Genomic DNA, 15,329 nt, shown 5'->3' with positions numbered 1-15,329 from the left:
ATTCTTAGAATTAGCAGTTTTTTAAAAAGTATTATTATTTTTAATTCCACTTCTCTAACTACTATTTAACTATTTCTCAGTTTGAAAAGACCAGATGCACATTTCTGATTTTATTTTTGGTATATCTGCTGTATTATCAGACGTTAACAAATGTATTGATGCACTCTATAAAAAACTAAATATACAATGAACCTCAAAGACCTATGAATAGACATTAGTGACCAGATACCTTTCAGCAGAATTAAACTTTAGAAATAAACACTAACATAACAATTCAAACAACTACTGTGGTGCTGTTTGGGGGAAAAAAAAAAAAACAAAACAATCACACACACACACACACACACACACACACACACACACACACACATTTTCAGAACCGCTTGTCCCATATGGGGTCACGGGGAACCGGAGCCTAACCCAGCAACTCAGGGCGTAAGGCTGGAGGGGGAGGGGACACACCCAGGACGGGACGCCAGTCCATCACAAGGCACCCCAAGCGGGACTCGAACCCCAGACCCACCGGAGAGCAGGACTGTGGTCCAACCCACTGCGCCACCGCACCCCCAAAACAAAACAATCATTCCTGTCAAACAAAGTAAGACATTTTAAATGCAACTAGATAAAAATGTTGGGGCTTCCAATTCAAACAAGTGGATTGTATGAATATGCAACACTACATGTTCTAGTAAGATAATAAAAGTAATAATATATTTACAATATTTAATAGAATGATCATATTTAGAATAATTTCAGTAGAATAATTTGAAAATTTCAGGCCTGCACTGTAGATGTTTTGCCATAATGTATACAGATCTTCAACTTTAACCTTACTCATTTTTATAGACTGCAATTTTAAATTTATTGGACAGCATGATGCATTTGTAATAACCCCACTGGTCAAACATTTCATTTATAAATCCTGAGTAAGCTAATTATATGAAATTTAATTTACCTATCATAGGGTATTCATTAAAATTTGTCCAAATTGCTAGTTCCAGAAATGAGTTTTTCGCTGTTAATTTTTCTGCAAAGGGATGGGTGTGAACAGAAAGAGTTAACAGATACATGACACCCGATGTCTCCTGAAGTTAAGAACAAATGAGTTCGGAGAGCCTGACAGGTGAAACAGAACCAGACTCGACTGCGGACTGGGACGTCAGTGAGCATCCAGGACCAACAATAATTGGTAATACAATTTCTACTTCATACTAACTACTCAAAGGTCTATATATACTATGTGTGTGTGTATATATATATATATTATATATATATATATAATATATATATATAATATGTATATATACACACATACAATTAATACATATATGCATTATCCGTATATACTTTATGAATCATTAAATAAATTCATGATTTCATTCCACATATCCAGCAATTTTAATGATGGTGTTTCAGCCAGGTATTTTTTTTTTATTTTAGAAGCAACCTTTCTTGGAAGTTATCGTATATAGTTATTACCAGTTAACGTATATAGTTATTACCAGTGAGGGAAAATTTCATAAGATACTGCTGAGATCAAAAACTATTATAAACGCTACTGAACAGTATTCCTCTCATTAGCTAATCACTTTCAACAGTGTTGCAAGCTTGAAGATCATGTGAGACATGACAATTTATTCAGCACATTTTAGGCCTGCAGATTTATGAAGTTGATGGTTCTTCCTACATAGGCGATGAAAATGGTTGAAAGATCATTTATTTAATATATGAAGAAAAGCTTGCATTTGTTTTATTGCACACAATGGCTAACTCCTGAATGTATGTTTCAGAGAGAATGAAGATCCTTCTGCTTCTTGCTCTTCTGCAGCTGTTCCTTGATCCAGCTCTTTTTGTGAGTCGAACACCAGTTCTATGTTATATATACAGAAATATATAGCAGACCAGAATTCTATATAGAAAAGTCATACAGAGATATAGAACAGACCAGAGTCCCATAAGAGAAACAGTCTTATACAGAGATATATGACAGACTCGAGTCCTATAAGTGAACTAGTCTTATACAGATATATAATTGACCAAAGTCTTATAAGAGAAACAGTCTTATACAGAGATATATGACAGACTAGAGTCCTGTACGAGAAACAGTCTTATACATAGACACACACACAAACTCAAATACACACAGACATACATAAAGGTAAGCCATGGAATGTCGAGGGGTACATCTGCGTGAAAACAAATTGAAGCAGCACGTTGCTGTGGCTTTCTGCTCCAGGCACCAGAGGGCACACCACCACGGAGAGACTATTATGAGGCCTGGGAGCCCTGGGGTTCCTGCAGCCGCAGCTGTGGCACTGGGGTGGCCGTCAGAACCCGTCGATGTGTCTCACAGAGGTACACATCCCCCGATCATGTCACATTATCACACTGCGTACTGCATGTTAAATGTTGCCTTTCTTTTCCTAACATGGGAATGACTATTCTCTTCACTCCCAACACACCTCCACCAGTTCCTCGAATGAGTTATTTCCAATGGCTAATTTAGGCACAAGCCTGTTAATGTGTAAATGTATGACATCTGACTTCTTCACTTGTCAGTTTTATTTTGCATTAAACGCCAAATGGAAATTGTGCGGGAATGCCCTATTATGCAAACAAAATCTTTGTCAGTCAGAATGTAAAGTTGAATTATAACATTTTTCTCTTATTTAAGAAAGTGTGAAAACCTAATCGATCCAACAGTAATATATCCCTCCCTAAAGTATGACAGCATTTGTGCAACTGTAGCTGTTTCTTTGCAAACATTTTTTATATCTAAATTAAAACCATATTTTCTCATGATATATATCTTAGTGTACATTTTTCAGAACCCTAACACTGGTCCATTCTAGATGCATTCAATTAATGTCTTAAAATACTGATTACTCACATGTGCTGCCACCTGACGGTGCCCGTTCAAAACCGACTCAGCTTGTGTGGAGTTTGCATGTTCTCGCCGTGCCTGCGAGGGTTTCCCCTAGGTGCTCTGGTTTCTTCCCACACTCCAAAGACATGCAGTACAGGTGAATAGGAGATGCTAAAATGCCCTTAGGATGTCAATGGGAGAGTGAGTGTGTGGCCCTGCATAGGCTGATGAATCCCCCCAGGCTAGGGATAGGCTCCAGAACACTGCACCACCCTTGCCCTCTTACCAGTCCACAGATGGAAAGTTCTAGCTTAGCTGTTAAGATGTTACGGCACTGTATTCTGTTTAATGAGAAAACAAAAACACCCTCCAGGGCTCTTGGTCTAGGATGCCAATAATGACTATGCAGAAGTTTCATGTCTGTTTCCCAGTTCCCTGTCAGACTGCCAGTGACGCCTTTATGAATATCAAGAAGCAGAGGGCAGCAGATGTGGGCTCCTCAGTAATAGAGCTGTTGTATGAGTCATGATCTAAACTGCAGAGTCTAGGCTTTAGAGCGAAGGCTTTGGAAGAGTAATTTAGGCAAGTAGAGGCCAAACCTGACTTTTTTTGTGCATCACAAACATGACGATGTGTTGTTCCTCATGAGGCATTGTGGCTTGTGCTGTTCTGAGCTGCGGCGTATAATTGAGCGTGTCTTGCTAAAAGCATGAAAAGAAGATATCACTTGGAAGGTGGTTTAGCTCCTAGGGTGAATCATAGGCGAAACATGACACAGGATGAGTTTTGCCAAAGAGTCGTGCAGGAATGCCGCACAGTGTTACATGGGCAAGTTTTTCGAGTTCATTTATTTTATGGCTGTAGAAAGTGTTGAGGTTAGTGCTGCGGAGTCCCTGTGTGGGGATGAGAAGGAGACACTACAAGGATTTTAGAGGATGGGCAGCACACCTCAAGAAGAGAGCTGGTAATGTAGTGGTTAGAGCGACTGCCTTTTTTACCCAAAGGTTGCAGGTTTGAGCCTCACCTCTGATTTTAGTGCCCTTGAGTAAGGTACTTACCCTGAATTGCTCCAGTAAAATTACCCAGCAGTATAAATGGGTATATAATTGTAACCTTAACGTTGTAAGTTGCTTCGGAGAAAAGTGTCAGCTGAATGAATAAATGTAGGAGTGTTCTGCTAAAGTCACTGTTGTCAGGCTGCGTGAATACTGTTATATTTTTCACCGAGCAAACCTTTCAGATTTTAGGCGAATTTTATCCGTTTCTACAGCAGGATATTTGAACAGAACAAATGATGCAAATGGTGAGCGGCAAAGTGCTGCAGCGAGTAGTGCTGCTCCATCACAAGATGTGGGTGATGTGTAGGAATATTGGTTTGATCCCCGTTCAGTTTGCGCAGAGTTTGCACGTTCGCCCTGTGTCTGTGTGGGTTTCCTCCGGATGCTCTGGTTTCCTCCCACAGTCCAAAGACATGCAGTTCAGATGAACTGGTGCTGCTAAATTGTGTGTGTGTGTGGCTACACTGCAATAAGACTGCTGTTTTGTCCAGGGTGTATCCCCTCAGCCTTGTGGCCAGTGCTTCTGGGATCAACTCTGGTTTAAAGTTAACTTGATTGTCATTCCCACAAAAGGACATACATATATAAATTCTACTGCATATGTACAGTTATAAATTCTACTGCAATGGCTATAATACTAATATTGCTAATACAATGCTAAAATATTAATAACACAAACTAGACAATGACAGCAGATTTACAACAACAAACTACAAAATTAAAAACACGTGCAGTGACATGTTCAGTTTTATAAGTTTAAATGTACCAGATTGTACAATCTGTTTACATATGTAAAAAGTAAGAAAGAAACGAGTAAGGGTGTAACCTAATGCAGGTCGGTATAGAATGTAATTAAGAAATACAGCAGCTATGACCAACTATGACCCTACTCTACTGCTGTTCTTAAATAAAGAAAAATGTCATCTGGCATTAACTGCTGTTTAGAAGATATCACTTTTTTGTAAAATGAGTTAACTGATGAATCACATTACTAGGGTTTTTTGTTCCTAATCTTTTAAGATGCTTATCTGAGTTGCAAAAGCCACTGCTTCAAACTGCACTTTATTCCAGAAATTATAAAAGCTCCCTTCTCATCTCATACTCTGCTGAACCACGGTATAATCATCTGTTGGAGACACAGCTTTTATTAGGGTTTCAGAAATAAATCTCAGCTGAACAGTAACAGTAGTCATTTCCATGTAGCCTCCTAATTTTTTCAAGAAAGACTAGTGCAGATTATTAGATGCTAACTGATAATTTATTTTAATTTATTTATGCAGGTGATATATTTCTCCAAAGGAACTTTGCTGTTAAGATACGTAAAATTATATACCCATTTATACCACTAGGTAACTTTTATTGAAGCAGGGTGAATACTATGACCACAGCAGGAGGTAGGATTTAAAACTGGGTTCACTGAGTGCAAGAGCTCTAACCATTGCCTTACCTGCTGCCCAGTTATAGGTTATATAACTTATGAGTTTTTATGTCATGGGAAGATAATGATTATTATTCTGTTTACATGTGTTAATGCACATATAAATATATGTAACAATAATTTTTCTTCAGCCCACTTTGGTCTCTGATTTGACGATGTTTTATGTCTTTTCTTGGTTTCCTCTTGGGCTGGAGATTGACATTATGGTACAAAAAAAGGATGTGTTTAAAGTTGTCACTGGCTTGTGGTCAATAGAATCCACTTCATTCCTGGAGGCTCTGGGAATTCTGCTCTACTGTTGCTCCTTGTCCAACATTTCCCAAGACTTTTGTCCATAATTACGTTGAACATGTGGATGTCACGTTGAGGGTGTTCCCTGTTTCACCGGACCGGATAATCATGAAGCAGAATATGTTTGGTCAGTCAAGATATCGCTGTATAGCATAAAATGTCAAAACAAGGGCTGGTGCTGCTGACAGTGAACAGAATCAGTATTAAATGAATCGAAGATATGGTCAAATATGGCAAAAATAGGTAAAAGTATCAATATAATCCAGGACACTAAGAACATATGCAGAGTGCTGCTTGAAAGTATGTGAACCCCTTGAGTGCAGTAGTTTTACCACAAAATGGTCACTTCATGAGAAGCAGTCTTTCTCATCTGACATAATAGGTGTGTAATCACCAATTCCACATGTTGCACACACACACACACACACACACACACACACATACACACACACACACAATGTCTACAACTGCTTGTCCTAAGCGGGGTCGCGGCAAGCCGGAGCCTAACCCGACAACACAGGGCACAAGGCTGGGGGGGAGGGACACACCCAGGGCAGGACGCCAGTCCATTGCAGGGCACTCCAAGCAGGACTCAAACCCCGAACCCCTAACCCCAAACAGCAGGCCCCAGCCAAATCTGCTGCGCCACTGCACCACCACGCCTCCCCCATACGTTGCTTTAGAGGAAATCATGCGTGTAGTAGAAGCACAGAAGTAGTGCAGGTGCAAAAATAAGTGAACCCCACATTGCATTGGTTAAGCAAAGCAGGTAAGTAGAATCTGGTGTGTAAATCATTATCATTTATTCATTTTATAAATTAAACTTAAGATTTAAGGATATACATCTACCTTTACATTTATTCATCTCGCAGATACTTTTCTCAAAAGTGACATACATCTTACAAAAAAATACAAAGACTGTGATTTAGATTTTATAAATTTACTTTGTTTTACAGAAGAATAATGACCATCCCTTTAGGGTTCACAAACTTTCAAGCAGCTCTGTACTTATGACTGGAATATAATCCAAGTAATCATCTGTTGTGAGACTTCTGGATCATATCATTTTATAATCATTATTCATTTATTGTTGTAGGCAAACAAGCAAACATTCCTCGTGCAAATTTTCCTGCCACAATTTAAGTGATTAATTTAGATATTCATGATTGTATTGCCACCTGCAATCACATCAAAATTTGATGCAGAAATTGAACGTTATCAATATTTCTTTTATAAAGGCATCCAAGTATTCATAAAAAGCGTAGTAATATTTATGTTTACCACATTTAAATATATCTTACTGTGTACTCAGTCAACCAAAGTTTATTGGAGGGTGAAACCATATTGACACAGATATGAGTAAGTGTTATAAAGTTGCTTTGGCATGTATATTTTGGCATACAGCATGTAACTTACTGTGAACTTTTAAAGCTGTAACTGTACAAGGTTTCCAGTAGGCGATAAGGTGAAAGACAGGGCTCGGGATCTCACAGATCTACTCTCTGGACTGGCAGGACAGGTGGAAGAGGCAACTGTGTAGGACCAGCTAAAGCCTACCGTTCCTGCAACACCCAGGTACAAACACACACTCTATCGCACTTGTACAAGATGTAAATAGAAACACACACATTGTGCTGTACATTTGTATTCTGGAACCACCTGCTTACAGGATGTCTATTGAACCGATTGGCAGACGAAAGTGACTGAATGCTAGCATGCATACTCACGGTGTATAAAATCGGTGAGGCTTATAGTTTGTATGTTTATTATATTGACAGGGCAAATAAAATAACGACAAAGCTATGCTTTTGCATTTTTTTGAAAATTTCAGTAATATTTGACAGTAATATATACTGTCACACATACATAAAACATAGACGTTGAAAGACACAGTGTTAAATATGCTTTACTGTGTGCCCCCAGTATTTGGACATAACTGCACTGAGTAATATTGCTAAGATTTTGGTCACTCAAATACCTTGTGAATTTTTGCACCCCTAGTATATAAAACTTTTTATTAGTTTTGTGCCAATTTTGGTTCCCTGTATAGAACTGTTCTCAACTGCATCCTTGCTGTGTCCTATGAAGGAATGTTCACCAGGATCCAGGGATTTCCGGGAGCAGCAGTGTTCACAATTCGATGGAGTGAAGTTTGAAGGGAGGCTCCACACGTGGCTGCCATACTATGGAGGTATGATGCAGGGACATTATTGTAAAGTGCTGAGAGGAATCAAAGTGAGGGCTGTGATGAGATGGGGCATTTCTGTGGATGACATCATTACTTAATACCTCACAGTGGATGGGCTCTAACTCTAAAAATGGTCTGTGTCTTTCTCTGAAGCGGTGAACCCTTGTGAGCTGAACTGCATCCCCAAAGGAGGCACCTTCTTCTACCGGCATCGCCCTGCAGTGGTGGACGGCACCCCTTGCTACCCAGGCAGTAGGGACATTTGTGTAGAGGGGGTCTGTAAGGTATGTTTGAGGTCTGCACAAGTTTAACTCTCGGACCGCACTGCCTTTGCACAGATAAAGGAGAAATGGGATGAAACTTCAGTGCTGTGGACCACATTTTAGGTGTCAATCCATCCTCATCCATACCTAGGGAGGAGTGTTGCTGCTTTTACTGATTCAGAATGGGTCTGACTGTACATGTCACTTTATGTTATGAAATGCCCATGTGAGCCATTTCCGGCTCACATAAATGTCACTTCTCTCCATTGCAGATGTTGGGCTGCGACAATGTGCTGGAGTCCTCTAAACAGGAGGACCCGTGCCTACAGTGTGGGGGCGATGGACAGTCCTGCTTCCTTGTCCGGAACACCTTCTCCACACGTGACCTTCCCAATGGTGTGTATGAGTGTTTAGAGTCCAGCGGTACTTTAGCACATTCCCGAAGGATGTGACTGCGATGAACCTGTAACTGAGGGCTCCTTATCACTCCAGGCTACCATCAGATAGTCACCATCCCAGTAGGTGCCACTACCATCCGTATCCGAGAAATGGTTGCTTCACGCAACTATTTGGGTAAGTGCTCAGAGGGGGAAGATATATATATAAAAGAATATTTTCTGTACTTTTGATAGACTCATTACTGCCTTTGCCATTTTAACTCTGGTGATAGGTAACAGGGTGCCCATATTTAGGTCTACTTATGTTTCATGCTGCTGTTCTTACTGATGTTCCAGCCATCAAGAACTCACATGGTGCGTACTATCTGAATGGACACGGGCTCATTGACTTTACACGAGCAATCCCTGCTGCTGGCACCATGTTGTACTACAAGCGCCGAGCAGAGAGTGACATGGTCCCTGAAACTATTATTGCACGGGGGCCCACGACAGAGCAGCTGGTCATTGAGGTTAGAACACAGCCAGAGAGAAACAAATAAAAACACTGAAATAGTGTTCTATCATTATACACTACAGTGTCTCATGCCTTCAGTTCATCCAGTGGTTTGATTTTATGCAGTGATTTGAAACCCATCTTTTCCTCCCTTAGCTGATTACTCAGGAGAGCAACCATGGCATAGAGTACGAGTACTACCTTCCCCAAGGAGGGCAGCAGGTGGTTTACATGTGGAGCTATGGACCATGGACAGACTGCAGCAGTGACTGTGGAACAGGTGATGCTCCCTCCACTTCCACACAAACATTCCCCTTTCTTCTCAATATGAGGCAGATGCAATTAATTTTCACCGCTCAGTCTTTGAGAAATTTTCACAACTTTTGAATAGTTGGAATAATTTATTTATTTTCACCTTTTCCAAATTTTTGAAAGTTTATATTGGTGTATTACATGTAGGCAGCAAGTAGTGTAGTGGTTAGTGCTACTACCTTTGCATCTGAAGGTTGCCAATTTGAATTTAACCTCCAGCTGCAGTACCCTTGAGCAAGGTGCTTACCCTAAATTGCTCCGGTAAAATTATCCAGCTGTACAACGGGATAAATAGTTGTAGGTAGACTAACATTACAAGTTGCTTTGCAGAAAAGAGTCAACAAAACAAACAAATGTAAACATGGACAGGTATAGTGGCACTCATGAAACTAGCAATTTTCCATTCATAATGACTATTATTCTTAATTTTGCTCACATCTGTGCCCAGATGCCCAACAATGACACTGTTCTTCCAAGCTCCTTGTTCCATTTTAGTAGACAGGAGGAAAGTATTGTACTCAGAGTTTGGAATATCAGTGTGGAAAGAAAATCTAAATCTGCAGGGCTTGACAGTGTAATTAACGTGCTGCTTGTCAAAAACTGCGAAAGTACCATTTAAACCTTGACCTCTGGTCCTTCCCACCAGGATACCAGTCCCGCCGAGTGTTCTGCACAAGCAACCACGAGGCTATTCCAGAGCACCTGTGCGCTCACCTAGCCAGGCCTCAGAGCAACCGCACATGCAGCCTACGCGAGTGCACTCGCTCATACACGTGAGTCATTCATTCATTCAAGATACACAGGAAAAGATGTTATACCTCGTGCGTATTTTTCAACGGCTATACACAAGGACCCAGTTCAGCCACCAACCCGAAACCACAGAGAACAACACCCAGCATAACCAACATACATCTTCATACCCTGAAACCAAGATGCTTAACTGACCTAACCCACCCACCAAACCAAAGCTAATCCCGCCAACACAAACCAAACCAACAAACCAGATCTAACCCACCAACAAATAACCAAACCAAGCCTAACCCACCAATACAAAACACCAAACCACACCCACCAACAAAATACCTAAAGCAAGCCTAACCCAACAAACCAGCCATCCAGACAACCCATTAACAATAACCAACCACCAAACAACACCCAACAAAGCCAAATCTACAGACCAAGTCAGAACCACCAACAGAAACCAACCAAGCCTACTCCCACCAACACAAAAACTAACCATCAAACCAAACAGACCAAATCTAACACATCAACTCAGAACCATCAACCCATACCACCAGCAAAACCAAGCCAACAAACCAAGCCTAACAACCAACCCAGAGCACCTGTGTGCTCACCTAGCCAGGTAACCACACATGCAACCTACGCGAATGCACTCGCTCATACACGTGAGTGAATATACTTGTCCGCTATGGTTTGTACAATGCTACAGCACAAAAACAGCACTGGAAACAGTCATCATGAGGTTCATTGGTACCAGAGAAAGAACACTTAGCTCCCTGTGTTGCTCATACAGCTTGAACTGAAAAAAATTTCTTTTGTAGAATCTATTTTGTAATAGACTTGTGCTAAAATTAGGGGCAGTGGTTGCAAATATCTTGAATGTTCTACAGATGGTCAAGCTGACCATTGATGTTATGTTGATTTAACAATGAAGAGGTGAGGATCCCATACGGTCATGGTGGTCAACAGGTGCGCGGAGTCACTGGGGAATTTTGAACCAACAGAGCAGAATCGAGTCTTTTAACCCTGATCTCTATTCCTGGGTATTACCAATGTTGTTCCAGATTCGAGACTGGGGCATGGAGCACCTGCTCGGTCTCGTGTGGCGAGGGGGTCCAGACCCGCAGCTTGCAGTGCGTATCCCATGACAGGGCGGGACGACGCGTGTTGGAGGAATCCGTGTGTGCCGTGTATGCTGTACGCCCACCTAGCCAGCAGGCCTGCACCATGCAGCCGTGTGCCGAATACCGATACTCCAGCTTCGGAGAGGTCAGTGTAACGGATCGGGTGTCCGAAGATGATGCTTCGGAATAGGAAAACAACCTGTTTTTCTTCTATGTCCTGCGCCCTGTCTCTCAGTGCTCAGTAACCTGTGGGACAGGGGAGCAGACACGGGAGGTGTTCTGCACAGTGGGTGGAGCCCGAGTCCCAGACTACACCTGTAGCTCCCAGCCTCGCCCACACCACGTTCAAACCTGCCAGAGAGAAGAGTGCCCCGACAGCCGCTTGATGGGTAGCTCATCATTTTCTCATTGACTTACATTAGGTTCACTATCCCTTGCCTGCCTTGTATTTATCAATCTGCTGTGTCTGAACATACGTGAACTAAGTAGGTGCCGCCATCTCTGGCTCAAGAACTGTCTGTATTTTCTCAGCTATTGTTCATATCTTCTCTCTGTGTTGCTTACAGTGTGAGCCCACACTTCCTCCCTGTGTTGCATGAGAATCATGGTCCTCTCTGTGTAGAACTCTGTCCCTAGACCTGTGTGCCATGCGACACTGTGGTCCTCTCAGTCTACAGGCCAGATCGTACGGAGACGTCCTCCGTCAGCACGGTGTACGACCCCTACGGCACCATCCATGGCCCGCACTGTGGCCAGTCCCAGTACGGCTGCTGCCCTGATGGGCACACTGCAGCCAGGGGACATTATGGGAAGGGCTGTCCACAGGACACATGTGCACAGAGCAGGTATCTCAGACACCATGCTTGGAAAGGATGATATGTCGTCTTCCCATAGGAGTTTGTGTTCCACATAGTTATCGAGTTTCTGTACTTTTTCACAGCAATTACAGTTCCAAAAAAATTTGCATTCAATGTAAGCTGTTTACCATCATTACCTTTCAGCTAATGTAAAGTATCACTTATATATAATGTCCACTGATATATACAGGAGTGTTCACATTAGTGTAAAAAGAAAGAATATTAATCCATTCCTCACATAGTAAGGTTAATTTGTTCCATAAAATAACTCCATTAGAAAGATTCCCTTTGTGACAGTTCCTTTTAAAAACCTGCCACTGACTGAAATAACAAGAGTGAAAAGGTGACTGACGTTCTTATATCGACTCTTTTTCAAGCTGTTGTGGAAATAAAATTACCTGGAAAAATGCCGTCGTACTGAATCATAAGCACGTTGTATGATAAAAGATATACCTTTTCATAAGCCATTGTAGCGGATTTCTGTTATACAGGAGCCCTTTTGCTGAAAGCTAAGTGTACAAAGTGTACAGGTGAATAAAGTACAAACCAGGTTGGTAAATCTGTGCCAGGGATCTAACATTGTACTTATGCTGTCTATCCCTCATGTTATCATCTGGAAATATGTCTTTGTTTTTAATGGAGAATTTTTCATTGTTCAGGTTTAGTTTCAGTTCTAAGATGTTCTGATTTCTGTGTTTCGGTGTTGGGCAGGTACGGATGCTGCCGTGATGGTGTGACTGCTGCTCACGGTCCCAATAGAGAGGGATGTCAGGATGACAATGTTTACACTTCTACAGTAAGGGTCACTCCAATGCCACGGTCCTCCTTGTACCGCCTTTGCATTATGAGGACCTCTTTCTTCTTGTCTTAATGAATGAAAAGTATTTCCATTGTCTTTACTTACACCTAGCGTGTATTTACTGATATACTCAGATTCTTGCGGTAAATTTAACACAAAATGATGAATTATGACTTTTTTTTGGATTTTTCCATTTCACTAAATATAAACAAACAGATCAGACTGTAAGTATTATATGCATTGTCATTATTTCCAGACAACGTCTTGGTGTCCGAAACCTACTAAGAAACTGTATGTCAGTCCTGTTCAATGTACATGTGTTTTCTCTTATTTTTCATTTTACTATTAGGTTCGTTCTACGTCCCAGGCTGAGTCCAAGGATGAATGTCACACAAGTACCTATGGGTGCTGTTATGACCAGCTGGGTTTTGCCTCTGGATCCAACGGAGAGGGCTGTCATAACCGTCCCAATGATGGTGAGCATGAGAACTTTAATTGCAGGATGCCGTTATCAACACTGCTGTTGATCTGATGTCTTCATTTTTCATTCTTTTGAAAGGGGAATAACTTATGTTCTGCCATTTACAGATCATGAAGCAAAATGCTCCTTGCCATCCAGTCCTGGTCCATGCAGCACCTGGGCTTCCCGCTACTACTACAACAGTGCCACAGGCCACTGCACCCACTTCTGGTACGGTGGTTGCCACGGCAACTCTAACAACTTCCCCACTCGAGAGGAGTGCCAGAGGCAATGCCACGGTGTGGTTGGAACTCGGGCAAGAACCCTTCCTATGCCTAATTTGGAGCGTGACTCCAGGAAGGTGCCTGCAGTGCGTCATGGTACCACAAATGGTCGTAGACCTGGAATCTACCGGGTCAAAGTAGTAGCCCATCCTCGCGGCTATGGCACCAAGCATTCATCTCGTGCTTACCATACAAAAGAGTAGGTTGCCACATAGTTTTGGGCTTACACAGTCTACTGGTTCTGACAGAATGAGAAAGAAAGGGATCTGAAAGGAGCATGTAGTCAACAGCTCTGTTCTCCCCCGTCCAGAAGAATACACGCATACAGACACACACACACTCTTACTATCCCAGTATGGAAACACCAAGGTGAGAAGCAAGAAACATTAAATAGCCTTGAAGGACAACAGTGTAGTCGGCTAATAAGACAGCATTCAAAATATAAAGTACATCATCAGTGGAGGATGGTGACAATTCTGAACACACACAGATTAAACTGGCATATTAGTAATTAGCTTATCTGACTAATTTAGCTTTGACCACATGAATCAAATCTTTCACCGTAGTGCCTTCTGTTAATCAGTCCTAAAAATTTTGTTCACTGCTCTTCCTGTAATTTATGGTGTCATTAAAAAGCGTAAATAAAAATGTTTCATTGCTTGGTTGTGCTTTCATCCTTGTAAGCAACAATAATAACGTTTCAAACCACTGAATTGTTACAGTGGTACATGCATGTATCAACTGCAGTCATAATTGTAGCTAACTGTAAATTGCAAAAACTATAGTTGAGAGCTTCCAGACCTCTGGACCTGTTCTCTTTATCTGAATAGAGAGATAAATGTAGGAAATGGCTGTTTACTATCATTTATATTTACATTTATTTATCTGGAAGATTCTTTTCTCCAAAGCAACATACATCGCACAGAAAAATACAATAAGTGCAGTACATTTCATTTTTTTCAGTTCAAATAAAAGCAAGTACAGAGAATTTGAGAAATATCTGTCCTGAAAAAGCCAGACTACTCACAAAAATCAAATTGACTCTCCATAGAGCACTGCCCTGTTTTCAAGATAAAATCAGTGATTAAGTAGTTTACCCAGCAATTTTTTTTTTTTTAAATATAACCCATTAAAAATTAAGGTTAATATAGCAGTGTCCCACCATAGAACTACTACAAACAGAGTTCTGAAACAGTTGCTTTTATCAAACACCAAGTCTTTCAAAAACAGCCTTAACAAAGGCACAACAGAGAGTACAAAACAAACTGCTGGATAATAGAGAGTTCTGCCACTTCATTCTGAGCCCTCCCACTTGCCACAATGGTTAGAGGATCACCTGTTGAACCTCCCAGAATCCCCCAGTGTCAAGCAGAGCATCAGTAATGCAACAACAAATCAGAATAGGGCATTAAAGCCACTTCAGCACCTTTACACTTTTATAAAAATGAAAATATCTCTATAAATCAGGAATTTGCAGCACTGTTCTTAGAGGACAGGTTTTAGGAGACATTTTAATTAGTTTGTCACTGAGAGTTGAAGCTCAAGTTACTGTTTAATCGATTGATTGATGCTTTGGTCCCAAAAGACTTTTACAATCTATTTTTAACAACTTAAACAAGTGGCTACAGCTGGGCAGCACAGTGGGCCAGCGGGCAGCGCCGGGGCCTTGGTACACCTAGATCATCGCTCAGTCCGAGCAGGGGTTTCTCCTCGAGTTCCACTGGGTTTCCTCACCTTGCTCCGGTTTCCTCCCACAG

At 41.4% G+C, this 15,329-nt stretch overlaps 1 protein-coding gene across 1 annotated transcript; it reads left to right on the top strand.

Moving 5' to 3' along the window:
- The first annotated feature begins 1,146 nt into the window (after positions 1-1,146).
- LOC108924021 (papilin-like) lies at positions 1,147-13,775 on the top strand. The gene is made up of 17 exons (XM_018735118.2): positions 1,147-1,189; positions 1,791-1,856; positions 2,244-2,355; positions 7,168-7,228; positions 7,742-7,844; positions 7,995-8,125; positions 8,377-8,500; positions 8,597-8,677; positions 8,839-9,011; positions 9,152-9,275; positions 9,954-10,080; positions 11,113-11,317; positions 11,408-11,561; positions 11,843-12,017; positions 12,741-12,825; positions 13,178-13,304; positions 13,417-13,775. The coding sequence occupies exons 2-17, from the start codon at positions 1,796-1,798 to the stop codon at positions 13,773-13,775; spliced, it is 2,202 nt and encodes a 733-aa protein (XP_018590634.1). The 5' UTR covers positions 1,147-1,189; positions 1,791-1,795.
- Positions 13,776-15,329: the final 1,554 nt, after the last annotated feature.

Source organism: Scleropages formosus, chromosome 1 (assembly GCF_900964775.1).
Source record: "Scleropages formosus chromosome 1, fSclFor1.1, whole genome shotgun sequence".
NCBI classification, from domain to species: Eukaryota; Metazoa; Chordata; class Actinopteri; order Osteoglossiformes; family Osteoglossidae; genus Scleropages; species Scleropages formosus.
The sequence above is the reverse complement of the archived record's forward strand: the minus strand, read 5'-3'. Positions and strand labels throughout refer to the sequence as shown.